Source organism: Schistocerca piceifrons, chromosome 8, assembly GCF_021461385.2.
Source record: "Schistocerca piceifrons isolate TAMUIC-IGC-003096 chromosome 8, iqSchPice1.1, whole genome shotgun sequence".
NCBI classification, from domain to species: Eukaryota; Metazoa; Arthropoda; class Insecta; order Orthoptera; family Acrididae; genus Schistocerca; species Schistocerca piceifrons.
The window spans coordinates 262599993-262619677 of NC_060145.1; the positions used below are offsets into that span (position 1 = coordinate 262599993).

At 38.8% G+C, this 19685-nt stretch overlaps 1 protein-coding gene across 1 annotated transcript in view; it reads left to right on the top strand.

The window, feature by feature from the left end:
- Positions 1-1985: 1985 nt before the first annotated feature.
- Positions 1986-19685, top strand: part of LOC124712256 (uncharacterized abhydrolase domain-containing protein DDB_G0269086-like) — a 57589-nt gene continuing 39889 nt past the window's right edge. Inside the window, exon 1 of the mRNA XM_047242550.1 lies at positions 1986-2748. Within this exon, the coding sequence (XP_047098506.1) occupies positions 1986-2748 (763 nt within the window). The remainder of the gene's footprint in view (positions 2749-19685) is intronic.

The window sequence follows — 19685 nt, forward strand, 5'->3', positions numbered from 1 at the left end:
CCTATGGAATTTTGCCATGTTGTGTGGGCGTTGGAATGGCATACCCGAGGCTCAGTGAAGCTATGTCTTCCAGGATAGCCTCTTCGCTCCAGAAGGTGTTGCTCAAACCAATGCCAGACTCTGACTACTACTGAGCCCGTTGTGCCGTGCAGTGCACACACGCATTTCCCACGCTCGCTTGCCATCCACCTTTTACCGCTCCCTGACAGACTGGGTATTCACCTGAGATTTTGCATTCTACATATCCTAACGCATTGCCTATGTATGGCCCAGATGTACAGTTACAATTTTAAAGATCTTACAACAGTTTGTAACGTCTAGTAAGAAACAAAAACAACATATTATGTAGTAACGAGAAAATTATATGTATCATATTGTGTTATTGTATAAAATTATGTATTTTTTTTATTATTTATTTTTGAGAATATCTGCGTCGGCGAGTAATAAAACCGCCACAGACAATAAATGTCGAACAAAGATTAAAATAAGTAACTAGTATATAATACGTGATGAATATCAATTTCTTTGTCTTCTTCATCTGGGAGTCGAGCGAGTAAGATATCCTGTGTCGTAGTAGCGAACGCTAGTGTAGCATTGTTTTGTCGAGACTAAGAGATGTACGCCATTACGTGTGAATTCATAAAGGTGTGTAACAATTGAAATATTTAAATATTTTAATAGAGTTATGCAAATGAAAACTTGTATTATTAATTGTTAAAGCTTGCTTGCCTATTATCCCATCCTGTTGAGACATTTTTCAGTTATATAAATATTATCTGTGGTGCTGAGCTGCGTGGCGAACGAAAGAGCCGCTGCCGCGGCGTATTCAAACGACTTCCAATATAGTCTATCATACCGCAAGGAAGCGGTAAAGTAACAGTAAAATAATATTATTTCTTTTAGCTTCCAGACTTGCAGTGCAGATCAGCAGATTTTATGATGTGTTGCAGGTTGACGCGGGCTGCTGATAGTATATAACTCACAGTACAAATAAGTTAATGTACCATCAAAATCTAATAGGAATCTTGCTGTGCTCCGTTCTGGTCTGGCAAACTTTATAGTGAAAACGTATTTTTTTAAATAAGAACCTCATGTTCTTGTGCTAGTCGTGGTATTGAATGGTGTTTTACCGAGAAACGAAATCCACTGCAAAATTTTGTTGTTGAATGATCATACGAACTGTAACATCAGTGTTCATAACCAAGTAATTTCAATTTTCAATAACTATAAAGTAGGGAAGATATGTTGATTTTTAGAATGAGTTACAGTCACGAAAAAACGTTCCTTTAATTGTAGGCCAGATACAGAACAATAAGATCTCAATATATATATTTTGCTTTGTTAAAAGGTAATGATGATAAAGAAATTCAAAGCACGGCATTACTAACAGATATTTCGCGGCTCTTTTCGTATATGCGTTAATAAAAAACGCGAAACTGTCGCCCAAAAACGCGGGGCCCGAATTTGCAGTGGCCACAAAATTTTTATGTATTTTCCTTTCAGTGTCTATTGTTATATATGTATATATATATATGTATTTAGTGATAAATGTATGTATGTGTATCATGATTAATGCAATGTATTAATGAATGTGCAACCACTCTTTCATGAAAAAACGTACTACTGCAAGCGAGTCAGAGAAGACGATCCTGATAGTACTGAGAAACTGTAACGACTACGTAATCCGGGGGCAGCCGAACCCTGAGATCAGATAAGCTAAAGGTAAGACTACAGTGTAGTTGTCCTGTTTGTAGAAGCTGAGCTCCAGTAAAGTGATCTCATATCTCTAGTGGTGTGCATATTGTGCGTAGTTTGATGTTAGTGTTATGACAGGACAAAGTTGATGGTAGATAGTAATTTTTAGTGGGCAGTGTAGTGTAGATAAATTAACGTATTTTGTGTGCAAGTGGCAAAACTGTCAGATTTTGTGTTTGAGTAAGCAATTTATGAATATGGTTAAATTGCGTAGTCAACGTCCGAGCAATATGGATACTGAGGAACAGCCATTAGTTAGTGCAGGAAATGTAGAAACGGGTGCATTAAGCAGTACAAGTACTCTCTTTGAGGATATACCATGCGAAAATGTGGGGGCAGGGGCACAGGAAGTGATGCCACCGCCCACCAGTGCTCAAGGAGAGGTAGATAAAGAAATTACACCACCTCCAGAAAAGCAGGAACCAGAGAGTGGTAATCTGCCTGGTGGATATTCACTTCAGGCGATATTAGAGCGCGTGCTGGATTACCAGGCAAAATTTGCGCAACAGCAAGCCGAGCGAGATCGCCAGCAAGCTGAGCGAGATCGCCAGTTAGCAGAAAATTTACTTGCCCAGCAAGCTGAGCGAGATCGCCAGTTAGAGGAAAAGTTTCTTGCCCAGCAAGCTGAGCGAGATCGCCAATTAACAGAAAATTTACTTGCCCAGCAGGCTGAGAGGGACCGCCAGCAAGCGGAGCGAGATCGCCAGCAAGCTGAGCGGGACCAGCAACGTGTGCAATCGTTAGAACATATGAAAAAGGAGATTGCCTGTATGAAACAGAATTATGAGTCGATACCTAAGGCCGTGCAGGAGTTGACTGTACAGGTCAACAACCTGCAAGTAGCAAACACTAACATGGTAGATGAGATAGGTGTCTTAGCCAACCGGTTAGAAAAGCTAGAGGTAGATTCCACACAGCTTGTAGAGCAGAAGTGGAACGAACAAGCGACTAAAATTGAAACCGAATTCAACTCATGGCTAGAAGTGAAGGAGAGTGAGATCGAAAAAAATATTAATTCTAAGGTACAAGCAGCAATAGCAGATAGAGATTCCGAATCGTTCAGTACCGCAGTAAATAGTCAGGTACAGAACGATGTGCAAACCATTAAACAAATACTCAGTGAGGATATCCCGCAGTGGCAAGTGAATATTAACAAACGGATATCCGACTTGGAAAAGGGTTTAACACAAAGTAGCAAACATCTTGAACATGAAACTATGTCGTCAACAGCCAATGTTTTTGGCAACGCACAAACTTATACGCGCCCCAACAATGGTGAATCTGTAGTCGATAATGCGAAGAGCTGTAGCTTCGGTTCGGAGCAGGCAGCATATGCCCCAGGAGCAAATTCATATAGTTCAAAAATATTAGTTGAAGAAAGTTTAATCAAAAATAGGCAGTTTCAAACGTTTACTACTGAACGGAAGTCAGTACACCCAGTAGTATTCATAAAAAGCTTTAAAAATATCTTGCCTAGTGTGTGGAATGAAGCACAGAAAATTCAATATGTAATGTCATACATTCAGGGTGATGCGGCGTTGTGGGCTACGGAAGTAGCAGACAGCTGCATGACATATGAACAGTTCGAAAGGGCGTTTCTGTCGAAATACTGGTCGCCTTGTATACAAGAGCGGCTAAGAAAAGAAGTATATAATCCCGAACCGTACTCACCCCGTCTTGGGAATTTGAGACGGTATTTTGAAAAGTGTATAAACAAAACGCGCTACTGGGACGAGCATATATCACCAAGAGACATAATAAGACTACTAAAATCACATTTACCCATTCATATCAAAGAGAAATTAATACACGTACCAGAAAGCGACATGGAACATTTCCTGTCTGTTCTAGATTCAATAGACTTGATCCAGGAAGACGCAAAATCAGCGTGCGATCACTCGCGGAATAATGGATCAGGGTGTAACCATGACAGAAATAATAGTGCACAAAACCACAACCATGGAAATGGTGGGGGTGGTAACAAGCGGCAAGAGCATTCGCAAAATGGTAGTAATGGTAGAAGCCAGAACGGGTATAGGCAACCAACTTATAACAAAAAGCGCCGATTTGACGACCGGTACGAATCCGGAATGTCAGGGACCAACCGCTGGAAAAATGCGCGAGGTCAGTGGCATAGCAATTATAGTGATAGTAATCGAAATGGGCACCAGAATCAGAGAACAAGCCCAGAGCGACAGGGTAATGACCGGTATGACAACAATAGACCCCCACCGCAAAACGCGCCTATTGCGCAGCCGTGGCGGCCTACAAATCAGAATGTACACATAGTGGAGGTCACGGACAATAGCCGTCCAAGTACCTCACAAGTAAGAAGCAATCCAACAAACTAGGATCGGCCTCGATATGCTCTCCATCGCTGGCCGAGGGGTGGAGTGAGAGCAACACGAATGATAATAATATACCTGGAATATGTATGCTGCGATACAACGACGGTATCAGTATGGATAAAGATCTACTGAACGAACCGCACGAATGTAAGAAAGATAATAACGAAAATGTGCAAGCCATAATAGAAGCGAAAATCAATGATGTTGCAGTGAATATAATCATCGACACAGGTGCCTCAGTCAGTGTAATGAGTATAGAGTTATTTAAAGCACTGGGAAAAGGACGTAGCATACCAACTTTCCCGGTTAATAATTGTAAGGTGTCTGGAGCCATAAGTGCACAGAGCCAATTAGTTAAATACCAGGTGCAGGTAGAGATTTGTAAGGAGGGCGAAGCCATAGTGAGCTCGTTCCTCATTGTTAAAGGACTAAAGGTGGCCTGCATTCTGGGAGTAGATTTTCTCCATGAGAGGGACGCAGTGATCGACCTCTCCTTGGGGAAACTAAGCATAGTTAATAAAGGTAGGAGGATTGAGTTGTCTATGATGAAATCGAAGGAGGTACTTGTGCCATGTTGTAATCGAATTAATATCAAATGTAGGAACCCCTGGGTACTACACCTTGATGATTTTTCACATGTAGCAGACCTCTATTACCCGAATTTAGAGGATCGAAATTTTGAAACAAATGTTGAGACATTTCAAACCAAAGTTCAGGAATCTGAAGGTTTAAGCGATATCCAAAAGCAACAGTTGACGCAGCTGCTATCGGAATATACTATGGTATTTACCGACCGACCAGGAATAGTCAAAGGGTACCACTATCACATAGAGGTGATGCCCCACAAAACATACTGTCGCGCAACTTACTCCATCCCTTGGTCGAGGAGGGAAGTAGTGGCTAAAGAGATTCGGAAGATGTTGGCACACGAATGTAGCTATTTGTTAGCACATCCCCAGACGGGGAAAATAAAAGGACTGTATCCACGAAAAGATGTAAAGTTATTTATTCAGTGACATGTCTGATGTAAATAGTAGTGGTAAGAAGATTTCAATTGTGTTTTAGAGTATAAATATGTTAGTTTTAAGAAAGAATTTATGTATAGTTACAATTTTGAGGAAGTAGAATCAGTAAACTGAGCAATAATAGGCAAATGGAAGACTTGGTTTACAGACAGTTAGTATCATTAAAATACTACATGCTCTTCAAGCGATGAATAATCTTTTGTTGATAAAATAATGATTAATTTCTTGAATCATTTTGTAGTAAGTAAGTACAATTAATGATGAAATCTCATATAAATATGTAGCAGATGTAATTGTGTTAGAATCAAGGAACCCTGAGAGAGAGTCTATACTAGCCAAAAATTGACTTTGTAGTACGAAATAATTATGTGATGTAATGTTTACTGCCAATAGTGATCTGAGAACGACACTGGAGCAGAATCCTATAAAAAACAAAACCGTTCCGTGTAACCTATGCTTTGTATGTATTAATGCTTCAATTGAAGCCTGTGTACTTGGCACACGTTCTTGAATATTAATTACGCGGTACGCGAATCAAGTTACGCGGAAACTACACTGTAGTCCTGTAGGACGGACCGTTAAAAATAATACTAGTACTAAATGAAGTATTTATTGAACAATATGCCCAAGTCAAGCTGTCATGCACATGGTAAAATCTGTTTGCTAGATGGGTGATAACCTGGCAAGCTACACTAAAAGAGGAAAAGAAAGCTATGTACAAAAAAAAGAAAATCACACACCTTTAAATAATTACAAAAAAGCAATATATGCCTAGTAATAGTATTGAAAGTGTGTAATGAGAAGATAACACAATGGACTCAATGTAGATGAGAGTGATTATGTTAAGAACAGTTGTTATGCATTAAAAATAAACTGTGTGCATAAACAACCTAGGAAAGGACGGAATATTGTGTGTAGTAGGGACAGAAAATGACTGTTGTATCTGCACCAATATATACGTCGGTATAAGTTAAGTGTTGAGTGACTAACTGTGATAGTGCAGTGCTCAACGAACAGTAGTACACTATGAGTAAAAACGGTAGTTAGTGATCCGTTCGGAGTCGATTCAAACAAACATCGCTCGACGGAAACATTTAGTATGTGTGTACCGAAATATTTTCGCGTGTTGAAAGACGCTCTGGCAGTGTATCAACCGTGAGAACAAGTGAAAGTGTGTAGTACAATGTGCGTGTGACGAACCCTGAATACCAGTGTCACAATGCCACAAGAAACCTGTTATCATGCCAAAACATCCTGTGCATACCAGCGAAGCGACGGCGTAATGAACAATAAACACTTTTAAACAAGTTGCAGTTTCTTCCACAGCTAGTAATCTGTGTCCTTAGAGACAGTACACCGTTGTGGAATGTTTGTTTCATGCACTACGACGGGGAGCCATGCGGAGAAGCAGAGACGAGTGCCTTGCCGCCAGCCGGCCGGTCGCGGTAAATCACGGCAACTCGCCGACATCGGCGAATGGTTCGGCGCGATTCGCGACTGCTTGCGCCACGTCAGCACGACGTCGCTGTTACTGAGAGCCGGTCGTCGAACCCAGCGGCCGTCGGCACGCGGCGTTCCAAACGACGCGACTCAACAATTGCTTCGCGCCGCCCGCTCCGTACAACATTGTTGTCATTCAAATGAACTATCAACTATGTGGTTAATGCACTAATATGAAAACGGTATATTGGACACGAAATGACGTGACAAACATTGTGTTTTTCTTTAGTTACTCGATACAGACTCAAAGTATTCATCGGTTCAGTGATGTATAGATATAATATGTTTTCGTCATGTTAATGAAGTAAACTTGCACGAATGCTAGAACATTTTAAAACAATTGTCGTGAGTAAGTGCAGAGACGATTTATTATACCACTGTAAAACTGTTTAATGAGTGACTTTCATTGCAATACAGAACACAAATGTGAAAAAGGGTAGAAGGTATATTGGTAACAAAGAGACTAAAAGTTTAACATGTTGTCATAAATAGCCTTTGTTATCTGTGAACATTGGATAGAGTCTGAACTTTTTGTGATCAAACTGGGTATTAAAACAAACCAGGCGAGATGACTATGGCTCCGGCGCAGTTTTCCCAGGTTTTCTGATCGCACGTAGCCCGAATGGGGGAGCCAGATAAATGTAATGACCCTGGGACTAGGTTTATGGTCACCTCGCAAAGTGTAAGAACAGTATAAAAAGTGTAATTAAACCTACAGTGTAAAAGAACTAAGAAGTTTAAAGTGAATGTTCCAACCAAGGTAACAGACAATAACCAAACAGACATTAGTGGCAGCATATTGCCGAACATTCTTAACGTTAGTCAATTGCTGCCAGGGGGCATTGTAACGTCTAGTAAGAAACAAAAACAACATATTATGTAGTAACGAGAAAATTATATGTATCATATTGTGTTATTGTATAAAATTATGTATTTTTTTTATTATTTATTTTTGAGAATATCTGCGTCGGCGAGTAATGAAACCGCCACAGACGATAAATGTCGAACAAAGATTAAAAATAGTAACTAGTATATAATACGTGACGAATATCAATTTCTTTGTCTTCTTCATCTGGGAGTCGAGCGAGTAAGATATCCTGTGTCATAGTAGCGAACGCTAGTGTAGCATTCTTTTGTCGAGACTAAGAGATGTACGCCATTACGTGTGAATTCATAAAGGTGTGTAACAATTGAAATATTTAAATATTTTAATAGAGTTATGTAAATGAAAACTTGCATTATTAATTGTTAAAGCTTGCTTGCCTATTATCCCATCCTGTTGAGACATTTTTCAGTTATATAAATATTATCTGTGGTGCTGAGCTGCGTGGCGAACGAAAGAGCCGCTGCCGCGGCGTATTCAAACAACTTCCAATATAGTCTATCATACCGCAAGGAAGCGGTAAAGTAACAGTAAAATAATATTATTTCTTTTAGCTCCCAGACTTGCAGTGCAGATCAGCAGATTTTATGATGTGTTGCAGGTTGACGTGGGCTGCTGATAGTATATAACTCACAGTACAAATAAGTTAATGTACCGTCAAAATCTAATAGGAATCTTGCTGTGCTCCGTTCTGGTCTGGCAAACTTTATAGTGAAAACGTATTTTTTTAATAGTCTCATGTTCTTGTGCTAGTCGTGGTATTGAATGGTGTTTTACCGAGAAACAAAATCCACTGCAAAATTTTGTTGTTGAACGATCATACGAACTGTAACATCAGTGTTCATAACCAAGTAATTTCAATTTTCAATAACTATAAAGTAGGGAAGATATGTTGATTTTTAGAATGAGTTACAGTCACGAAAAAACGTTCCTTTAATTGTAGGCCAGATACAGAACAATAAGATCTCAATATATATATTTTGCTTTGTTAAAAGGTAATGATGATAAAGAAATTCAAAGCACGGCATTATTAACAGATATTTCGCGGCTCTTTTCGTATATGCGTTATTACGCGAGCAATAACAAAAACAAAACAAAAAAATAAATAGAATAGAGTATATATATATATATATATATATATATATATATATATATATATATATATATATTATAAAAAAACGCGAAAAGTTTCAACATTTGTTACATTTCAACTTATTTACAGTTTTCTTAACATAATGGCATGAAACAAAAAGGAAATGAAATCAGAACATCAATTACACAAGTATATCTTAAAATCAGATGAAAAGAATTACTTATATATACAATAGTACAGAGTTGTTGTTGTTACAACTGGGTTATTTTGAAAGTTCGTGTCACATTTTGTATTGAAGCTGTATTGGCGATCTATTCTATTTTTTTGCGCACAGGAAGTAGGTTAGAGTGTCTACTCTATATCATACAAGGCCTACAGTTCAGAAGCACAGTCACACATGGTAGAATTAATTTGCATGAAGTGCAGTTCAGAGAAATGGAGCAAATTTGAATGAATATAATGAGAAGTGCTGTGTAGCTAAGAGGGTTTACAGACAGAAGAAAAGAACACTAGAAAAAATTGGAAGAAATTGAGCAGCTAGGAGATACATGAAATGTACCAAAAGATCAAAGGAGGTAAGGCCGGGTTTCAGGGCAGTTTAAATAAATGTAGGAGCAAAGAAGGGGCTTTGATAGGGGGGAGTAATAAATTACTTGACATATGAGCAGAAAACTTCCAAGAGTCACTGAACCCAGAAGTAGGTGGATTAGAAGAGGACAAACTGATGGAAATAACTTACTATGGACCAGAGGTCTTAACACCAGAACCCACACTAGAGGAAGTGATACAAGCCATTAAGATCTTAAACAACAATAAGGCACGTGGAGAATATCAGATCCAGACAGAGCTTCTCAAATATGGTGGGGAAAGACTATGGAAAGCAATACATAAAGTAATACTGAGCATCTAGGAGGTAAAATATATGGCCCACTACACATTCAAGAAGTTGGGCATATCTGTACAAATGCGGAATTAAAACAACTTTTTTGAAGAACCTGTCATTGACACTACCATTAAAATAAGATGGCTGTGGCGGTTAGGACATGTGGTCAGAATGGACCAAGACAGAACTTGTAAACAGATTTTTGATGGCAAGGCTGGAGGCATACGATAGGAGGGACGTCTCAGTAAGAGATGGGTGGACAGAATTGAAGAAGACTTGAAAAAGGTGGGTGTCAGAGGATGCAGGCAGAAAGCCATGGTTCAGATAGAATGGGATGGTATTGTGATGCAGGCCAAGGCCCTTCAAGGGCTGTAGAGCCAAGGAGTAAGTTAAATAGTAAGTAATTTGCATGATGAAAGTAGGTAGAAGTGTGTCCTTGTCTCAAGTGCACAAATTCTCTGTAGCTCATTGCAATAATGTCACTGTTGTGGCAAATTATATGGGGTGGACTCAGTGAGACTAAGCACAGTTCTCAGCTGACAACCCCTGAATGCACAAACAATAAAATGTCAGAGTATCTGCTTGAAGCAGACTGTAGCTCCCGTGATAGTTTCAAAGCCATTTTGTAGTATCAAAGAGTTCCTTATGAAAGTCAGTTGCAGCTTGTATCAGTGAAGTATGCCAACATGTGACACAATATTTCAGTATATAATTAGGAGACATATTTCTTCTGCCCTGGCAAGTTTCTATCATTTGTAGCGAATGTTGAATCAGTTACAATTTATTATCCTTACAGTATACCATTACCTATATTAAGACAGGAATAATAAGATGTTACATAGATGTATATATGGAATGCACATGTAGTGTAATGGTAACAACAGATATCCATATCTATATAAAAAAAACTAAGAAAAGAATAGCATCATGGTTTTACAATAATGAATAACAGGAACATCAGATAAGTAAATCATGTGAAACCATGTACAGTAATAGGCATGATAAAATCTACAGAACATTTTAAATCTAGTGGAATAAATATGTATGCATAAAATCCATAAAAATACACAAAAGTGAAGGGAGTAAAATAGAAAGAGACATGTAAGGATTGTGACCACAGGCAAGAAATAAACACATAAAGATAGTAGTGACATGCACAGATAAGGAGAACACGAATACATAATTGGGAAAAACATGGTTAGGAAGTAACCAAGGTTCACATCGAAGAATACTTTATGCAGTGAGTCAGACATCATTCCATGATTATACCTAATATTGTCAGTAATTAGCATGCTATCTAGTTATATTTCATTCTTTAATTTGTGCCCCTTTTGATCCTTTTACCTATAATTTCATGAAACTTTCAACAAATATCATTGCTAACTGTATTCTTTCCTTCTCTCTGTGTTATGTTACGTACATTCCCATAAATTCATATTATTTAACTCCATTCCCCAACTAACGATTTGTCATCTTTTCGCTTCCGAACCATTTCTCATCTTTGCCCTACCTAATGATTTCTCATAATTCATTTTTATAAACATTTCTTTACTCTTTGGAAAATTATTAATGACTGTGCTTGTAAACCTCTACGTTATTTGATTTTCAAACATCTGAGCAAAACTGAATGTACTCAGACAATTCTCTCTTTACTTATTCTGATCAACACTACACTGACACACAACATTTTTAGCGCAACACAATCTGACTTTCAATAATCCCTACAAAAAAATGGCCCTGACTAACAGTAACCTATACCTTTCATAAATCACTACCTCACAAAAATCTTCATTACTTGAACTACTGCAATACAGCGAGTGCCAGTACTGTCAGCTAAATAAAAGATTCTAACTACTGAAGGCACTAAGTACTGATAGGCATATAGTTAGCAAATGAAAGATTTTGGTAGAAAGCAAACAATGTATTTACCTTAATAGTGTTCAAAAGTCATAATATATATGTAAAATTTATGACATCCAATTTGGCACATTTCCTTTTGCTGACGGACGTATGATCATATTAATGTCTCAAAACTCTGGCTTATCTCTCCCCACATCTACCACTGCTGGCAGCTCACCTCATACTTCACAACGCTATGCACTGTTCACATCCAACTGTCCAAGACTACACTAGCAAATACTCCAACAATGCCAACCAGCCACAGATTGCACACGGCACAGTCAGTGATTTTCATAGAGAGTGCTACGTGACGTTACCAACATAAAGACCTAAACAGCCTACTTACGTAGCCCCTACGCTCCCCACAATAAATTTTACAAATTATTTTGGGTAGTGCCCAATACAGATTTGAAAAAAATTTCCTAATTACAATATCAAAGATATCAAATGCACACATTTATTGATACACTATTGGTCAAAAGCAAAAATTGTCCTCACAGTCCATAAAGACAGTCCTGATCATTCATCACAGTAGTAATTGCAGTTTTTTTTCAATGTCTGAGTAGTAAAAGAAAATGCACCAGAAAGTAGTGGATTTCCACGCAGTCTTGAAGAAGTAGTGTTGTCCTTCCAATGGAAAGACAGTGCTGACTCTTGACATGCAGACAGGTAATGAGCCACAACAGAGCAAACCACAGCAGAGTCAGTCGAAGTTTTGAAGAATATTGGTAGGTAGGTCATCACAGAGCAGACCCACGGTAGTCCTGGTAGAGATTATGGTATTGGTGGGCCACCAGAGGTGCAGACCCACTGTAGTCAATGCAATAACTTATACCTAAATATGATAAAGCTCAAGCAGAAAGAATATTACATTAAAGACAGGAAATATCTAATACCTACGTCAGAAACACTAGAGTGATGAGTCACCTTAACTTACTCCACGAAAAAAGTTACCAAATCGTTGAAAAATTATGTATGCAATACCTGTGACAGGAAATGTCCTGTTGTAGTCCCTTTTTTTTTAAGAAAGTAGATCATAAAACTATTATTTAATGGATATGTAGGCAAAAAACTTTTCTATGAGTACATCTATCAAATTTTATTTTAACCAATGCTGCAGTGCAGCTAGAAACTAGATATAAAACAAAATGAGCAAATATATACATAAAGAAAGGCGTGAAACATCATTCACTAGCCATATGGCATTTCATAAGGCAGTAAAAAATCTCTCAACTTGCATCATTTCATTAGGCATTTCAGTAAATATCAGAAATTACAAGCTCCAAAGTTTAATCATATATTTTCAAGTATGAGCGTGTCGTATTTACGGTGCTTTCTACAAAGGAATGTCAATAGCGAGTTTAATGGCTTCTCCTCTTTTTTTGTTGTTGCTTTGAAAGGCACGCCTTTTTTTTCAGGTGACTGTCATGTAGCTGGGCGCCTACAGCACATTACGTCCAGGTCACTTAACTTCCTTACCGAAATATTTACGTCAGCAGTCTCCACTACAGTTACAGTCTCATATATATATACAGGGTGAGTCACCTAAGATTACCGCTGGATATATTTCGTAAACCACATCAAATACTGACGAATCGATTCCACAGACCGAACGTGAGGAGAGGGGTTAGTGTAATTGGTTAATACAAACTATAAAAAAAATGCACGGAAGTATGTTTTTTAACAAAAACCTACGTTTTTTTAAATGGAACCACGTTAGTTTTGTTAGCACATCTGAACATATGAACAAATACGTAATCAGTGCCATTTGTTGCATTGTAAAATGTTAATTACATCCGGAGATATTGTAAACTAAAGTTGACACTTGAGTACCACTCCTCCGCTGTTCAATCGTGTGTATCGGAGAGCACCGAATTACGTAGGGATCCAAGGGGAACGGTGATGGACCTTAGGTACAGAAGAGACTGGAACAGCACATTACGTCCACATGCTAACACCTTTTTATTGGTCTTTTTCACCGACGCACATGTACAATACCATGAGGGGTGAGGTACACGTACACACGTGGTTTCCGTTTTCAATTACGGAGTGGAATAGAGTGTGTCCCGACATGTCAGGCCAATAGATGTTGAATGTGGTGGCCATCATTTCCTGTACACAATTGCAATCTCTGGCATAATGAATGTCGTACATGCCGCAGTACATCTGGTGTAATGTCGCCCCAGGCTGCCACAATACGTTGTTTCATATCCTCTGGGGTTGCAGGCACATCACGGTACACATTCTCCTTTAACGTACCCCACAGAAAGAAGTCCAGAGGTGTAAGATCAGGAGAACGGGCTGGCCAATTTATGCGTGCTCCACGTCCTATGAAACGCCCGTCAAACATCCTGTCAAGGGTCAGCCTAGTGTTAATTGCGGAATGGGCAGGTGCACCATCATGCTGATACCACATACGTCAACGCGTTTCCAGTGGGACATTTTCGAGCAACGTTGGCAGATCATTCTGTAGAAACGCGATGTATGTTGCAGCTGTTTGGGCCCCTGCAATGAAGTGAGGACCAATGAGGTGGTCGCCAATGATTCCGCACCATACATTTACAGTCCACGGTCGCTGTCGCTCTACCTGTCTGAGCCAGCGAGGATTGTCCACAGACCAGTAATGCGTGTTCCGTAGATTCATTGCCCCGTGGTTTGTGAAACCCGCTTCATCAGTAAACAGGTAGAACTGCAACGCATTCTCTGTTAATGCCCATTGACAGAATTGCACTCGATGAATAAAGTCATCACCATGTAATTGCTGATGTAGTGACACATGAAACGGGTGAAAGCGGTGACGATGCAGTATGCGCATGACACTACTTTGACTCAGTCCACCGGCTCTCGCAATGTCCCGTGTACTCATGTGTGGGTTCATGGCAACAGCAGCTAACACACCAACTGCACCCGCTTCTCCTGTGACGGGCCTGTTACGGACCCGTTTGCGTGCCACGACCATACCTGTTGCATACAGCTGGCGGTAGATGTTTTGCAATGTGTGGCACGTTGGATGCTCTCTGTCCGGGTACCGTTCTGCATACACCCTGCAGGCTTCAGCTGCATTTCGTCGACACTCGCCGTAGATGAGTATCCTCTCCGCCTTTTCAGAGTTCGAATACACCATGGTCACAGTTCCTACAACACTACACTATCACAGACGTCTGGTAACACGGTGTACTACAGTTGGTCTGCGTGCGGAGGCGAATGCAGAATAACAATAGCAGCAAGCGCTGCATGCGAACACTGCGACAGCTAGACCAAACCACAACAGTGCACTACAGCCACACTCGTAAACACGCTCGTCATCGTAAACATGTCCCTGCAGATGCTGCTCGCCGACAGTGGCCCGTGTTTGTTACAACACGCAACTGAACGTCGGAGGTTTCAAGCGTCAACTTTAGGTTACAATATCTCCGGATGTAATTAACAATTTACAATGCAACAAACGGCACTGATTACGTATTTGTTTATATGTTCAGATGTGCTAACAAAACTAACGTGGTTCCATTTAAAAAAACGTAGGTTTATGTTAAAAAACATACTTCCGTGCATTTTTGTATGGTTTGTATTAAACAATTACACTAACCCCTCTCCTCACGTTCGGTCTGTGGAATTGGTTATTCAGTATTTTATGTGGTTTACAAAATATATCCAGCGGTAACGTTAAGTGACTCACCCTGTATATATATATAATTTCACAGGTCGAAAAATTACAGTAGAAATGTGTAGAAACTAAATCTCATGAATAGCAGTGTTGTGATACTCACATTCATGCATGGAAACATGTCATAGTTCTTAAAGTACGATTCTTGGTTTCCAGCACCCTTTTTCACAAACCAGAGTCCCAAACTTCTATTCATTATTCATATACATACAAACATGTGATCACATTCCTCATATAGCATCATAAACATACCTCAACAGCATAATACACATCGTCGTCGCAATAATAACATCATAACACCACATTCAAATCTCAAAAACATCATAGCTTTCTTCAATAATCTCACAACCTTTTAAAAAAATGCTCTCTGCTCATTTCAGTAAAGTCATCTACATCAAACGTACTTCAAAGATCATGACCCCATACAAAATACATCATTAAAAGCTCTCATAGTATCACAATGGTTCCAAAAATATATGAACAGTTCACAAAGTACAGTGTGAAGTTACCCAACTGTGTAACTGCGTAAACATATGTCACTGATGTAGTAAAAAAAAAATTTTGTCTCTCTCAGTTAAATGATCAGATAGCTGTGTAATTCTGTGTTAGAGAAATATGGTACCGATATGTAAAGTTGTATAAGCAAATACCATATTAGCTAGGGCTCCTAGCGCTTGCCACATGCTTAGTACACAAAGTAGGCGTGTACCCTCTGAGGATAAATGTAATTATACCCCCAGGTGTTACAGGTTACAGAATGCTATGAATTGTATCACCGCAAACCTTCTTTGTATCTTTGTAATTCAAAAATCTATAAAAATAAATGTTTTAAGTACAAAATTAATCACTCAATTACGTTTATTGTAGAGCTAAACTGTGCATCTTGTTGTAAGATAATCTCTGTCATTACTTAAGGGTAAAAATGTGGCAAGTGTCGTAATTATCGTCGTCTGTAAGCAAAGTTCTGTAGAAGTCAATGTACTTACCTCGTAATAAACAAAAGTGAAATGCTATGCGTATAGATATCGTACTTAATACATACATTACCGTGATCAGGAAAGTACTATATTTTAACGTATTGTTGTGCTACGGAAAAGGCTGTCTCGTTGTAACTATACGATAAAAGTTACTACTAAAACATGTTTTACTTTCCAGAAGAATTCAGAAAAACTGTGTAGATATAAAACAGATCCAGCACAAAAGCAATAATATAAATTGTGTCACTCATTAGTAGCGTTGGGATATAATCGTGTAGCTGTCAAGTAAACTGACCACTGTGTCATCTGATATCTCTCAGAAAGTACTTTAAATTCAGAATGTATTTTCAAGTAAACCAAATTGTTGCATTAAAATCTCATTAGCAGTACCGGTATATGTTCTAAGTATGTAGGCCTTATAGTCGTTATGTAATCGTGCAACGAACAAGGAAGAATGTACACACAATAACATTGTGTCGTCTGTTCACTATAACAATGCATTCCTAATTACTGTCTAAATAAATTGCTTAGGTTCTTTCCTGTATACTTGACTTCAAAACATTGTTGCATGTTAACAGTTTCTAAGTGTGACAAAGTGTATTAGTAATGTGAAGCGAAAGATTTTATGGCAAAGACTAAGTTAAAAAGCAGATTATCTCTCAATAAACGGTTTTACATATGAAATGTGGTGCAATCCTTTACTCCTCCTAGTACGCAGAGTTTCGACTTCAACCCAATTATCATGCGATATACGTCGGTAAAGAGTACTGGAATTTTTCTCAAGGTTAGCTTATGTTATTTTTCTCAAGCCCAGCTGGCGCACGTGGCTGCCAGCGGTGCCAGTCATTGTCTGTTATCTTTGTTGTAGCGCATCGTTATTGGGATTAGGAGACCTAACTTCTACAAATTCACCTTGCCGAGAGGGCCCTGCTCTCTTTGAATCCCACCAGTTCTGATGAAATTAAGGTCTACTGGTAGGATTATATCGACTGTGGTCATGTCGGTAGTTTCTGTATTTCTTTCTTGTCGGTCACGTGGTGGAGAATTTCTCCCTGAGTTGTAACTGCTCGGTGGACAGTTGCGTCTGAAGTTATTCTGTCTCCCTTGATAATAAAGGTTCTGCTTCCCACATTGTCTGTTTCTCTGATTGTCTCTGTTATATTCATTACTGTGGAGAGGTGATCTTTCCCTGTAATTATTACTACTCTGCCAACGGTTGTCATACGGGTGGTGTCTGTTTTGGTCACGATTTGCGTTGTAAGAACAGCCTTGTCGTGTCCAGTTATGATTTCTGTCATCGCGGAATTGTGACGGACGCGAACTGTAACGATTGTTTTCCTGTTTACGCATCCCACGACTGTGTGTGTCAATTTCTAGTTCTTGTAAAAGCCCCTGAAAACCTTCGATGTCGTCTTTGCAACGTCCTGCCAAAATGATATGTCGTAAATGTTCAGGCAATTTGATTAAGCAAATGCGAATGAGTTCTGAGGGACTGTATGGGTTTGACAGGTACTGATTCTTGTGCAACATGTCTTCAAAATATTTGACAAGACTGGAAAATTCAGATTGTTCAAGCTTGAGACCAATATACTGAGAGGAAGGCATGATAAAATTCTCCTTCACTGTGACAATCGTGAATGACCGATTCTTACAGCTGATTCATTCTCTAAATAGTCACACATAAATTCTAATCTGTGCTCTAATGACCAGTTGTAAGGCGAACAATGAGAGAACTGATGAAGCTACGCTTGTGGATGAATGTCGTTGCCAGAATTATTAAATGTTTTGAATTTATGTGTAGTAATGAACAGCTTATAGTCAAAGTCATCGTGTCGGCGAGTCGCATATCGGTCATTGTTACGTCGTGTCGGCGGTTCCATCACAAAATTCGGTGCACCTTGCCAATTTCTTTCATAATTTCCGAAATGCCCTGTGTTATTATTTTGTGGCTTTTCCGTATTTCTAAGTCCCTCTTCCCGTGTTGGAGCGCAAGTCTCTCTGAAATATGTAATTCTTGTATTACTTGTGCCAACTGATCTTGTACTTCCCAGATTTCTCTTTTGTGTTGCGTTTTAATTTGATTTTGATTTTGTTTAAATGTCTTAATTTGTTCATACTCTTCTGTGTCAGTGAAGGCTACAGGTGTTGTGTCATTCAGATTATCATCTATCTTCGTAGATAAATTATTCAGCTGATCCGGAAGTTCGACTACTTTCTCTGATAATGCACTGATTTCCTCCATGTGTCTTTCTGAACCAATTTTCAGAGTATCTACTGTGTCCTTTAAGTTTTCCTGAGTTTTTGCAAGTAGCATAACCGAATCGGTAGATGCAGCTGAGTCAATTTTAGCCTGCAAGGTGTTGTGATTTTCATGAACAATGGTTTGCAGTTCTTTTATGGCTGCTTCGTGATTCTGTAATGCATTTTCATGCCGTGAAACAACAGGTTGAAAATGCTCACAAATTTGTGTTTTTACTTCATTACAGACTTTTTGACATTTCGATTCGATGTTATGTAACTCAATAGTTAAATCTTCACGTGTTTGTTGACGTGTTTCTTTAATTTGTTATTGATTTTGTTCCATTTGTTTTTGATTTTGTTTCATTTGTTGCATTAATTGCAATAATAATGTATTAGTGTCTGGAATCTGTTCCTCTATGCTTTTCGGCAGTGCATTTGCACAGGCAACATTCGCATTTTGAAAAGCAGAAAATGTGTCTTGACTTAACTGAGAAAAAGATGAGGACGCAAAACCTGAATCTACGGTATTTGCAAGATTGTGTCCTGTCATTTCGGGTTCCTGAGGCGAGCTATTGCCGACCGATCGATCGACAGTGCTACTCTGTTCACAAGCTGTTTCACTGTCTACACCATTGTTTATTGCCTAGTCCAGTGCCCTATGCACAGTTACCAAATTACTATGTTGAACAGTAGTTAATTCATTACACGGTGGCGCTAACACACTACTCTCGTCTTCCCTCTCATTTCTCAGTTTACTTTGGAGCCTAGTATTACGGTTTTCACAAGTCATAATTGTAACAATATTTCACACGATAACACAGAAAAGAACAATCTGAAGAGTAAAATAAGAAAACATATTAAAATAGCACTGAAAATAATATCTAATTAATTGTAAGCACAGCTGCGAAATACTTGGTGCAATTCTATATGCATGCCACAACTGTTTTTCTGTACAACAATGAAAAACTGCAACTACAAAGGAAATTCTCTCAACAATTACGCGCTAGCAATGAACAATAGCTACACTAATTACACAAACTACAAAAAAAAAAACCAGAAGATTCCATTCAGGTATCCTCGGCTAAGGGTCGACATATGTAACGTCCCCTTTGGAAAATTATAAATGACTGTGATGGTAAAACTCTACGTTATTGGATTTTCAAACAGCTGAGCGAAACTGAAGGTACTCAGACATTTCTCTCTTTACTTATTCTTATCAACACTAAACTGACACACAAAATTTTTAGCGCAATGCAATCTGACTTTCAATAATCCCTACAAAAGAATGGCCCTAACTAACAGTAAGCTATACCTTTCATGAATCACTTACCTCACAAAAATCTTCGTTATTCGAACTACTGCGATACAGCGAGCGCCAATACTGCCAGCTAAATAAAAGATTCTAACTGCTGAAGGC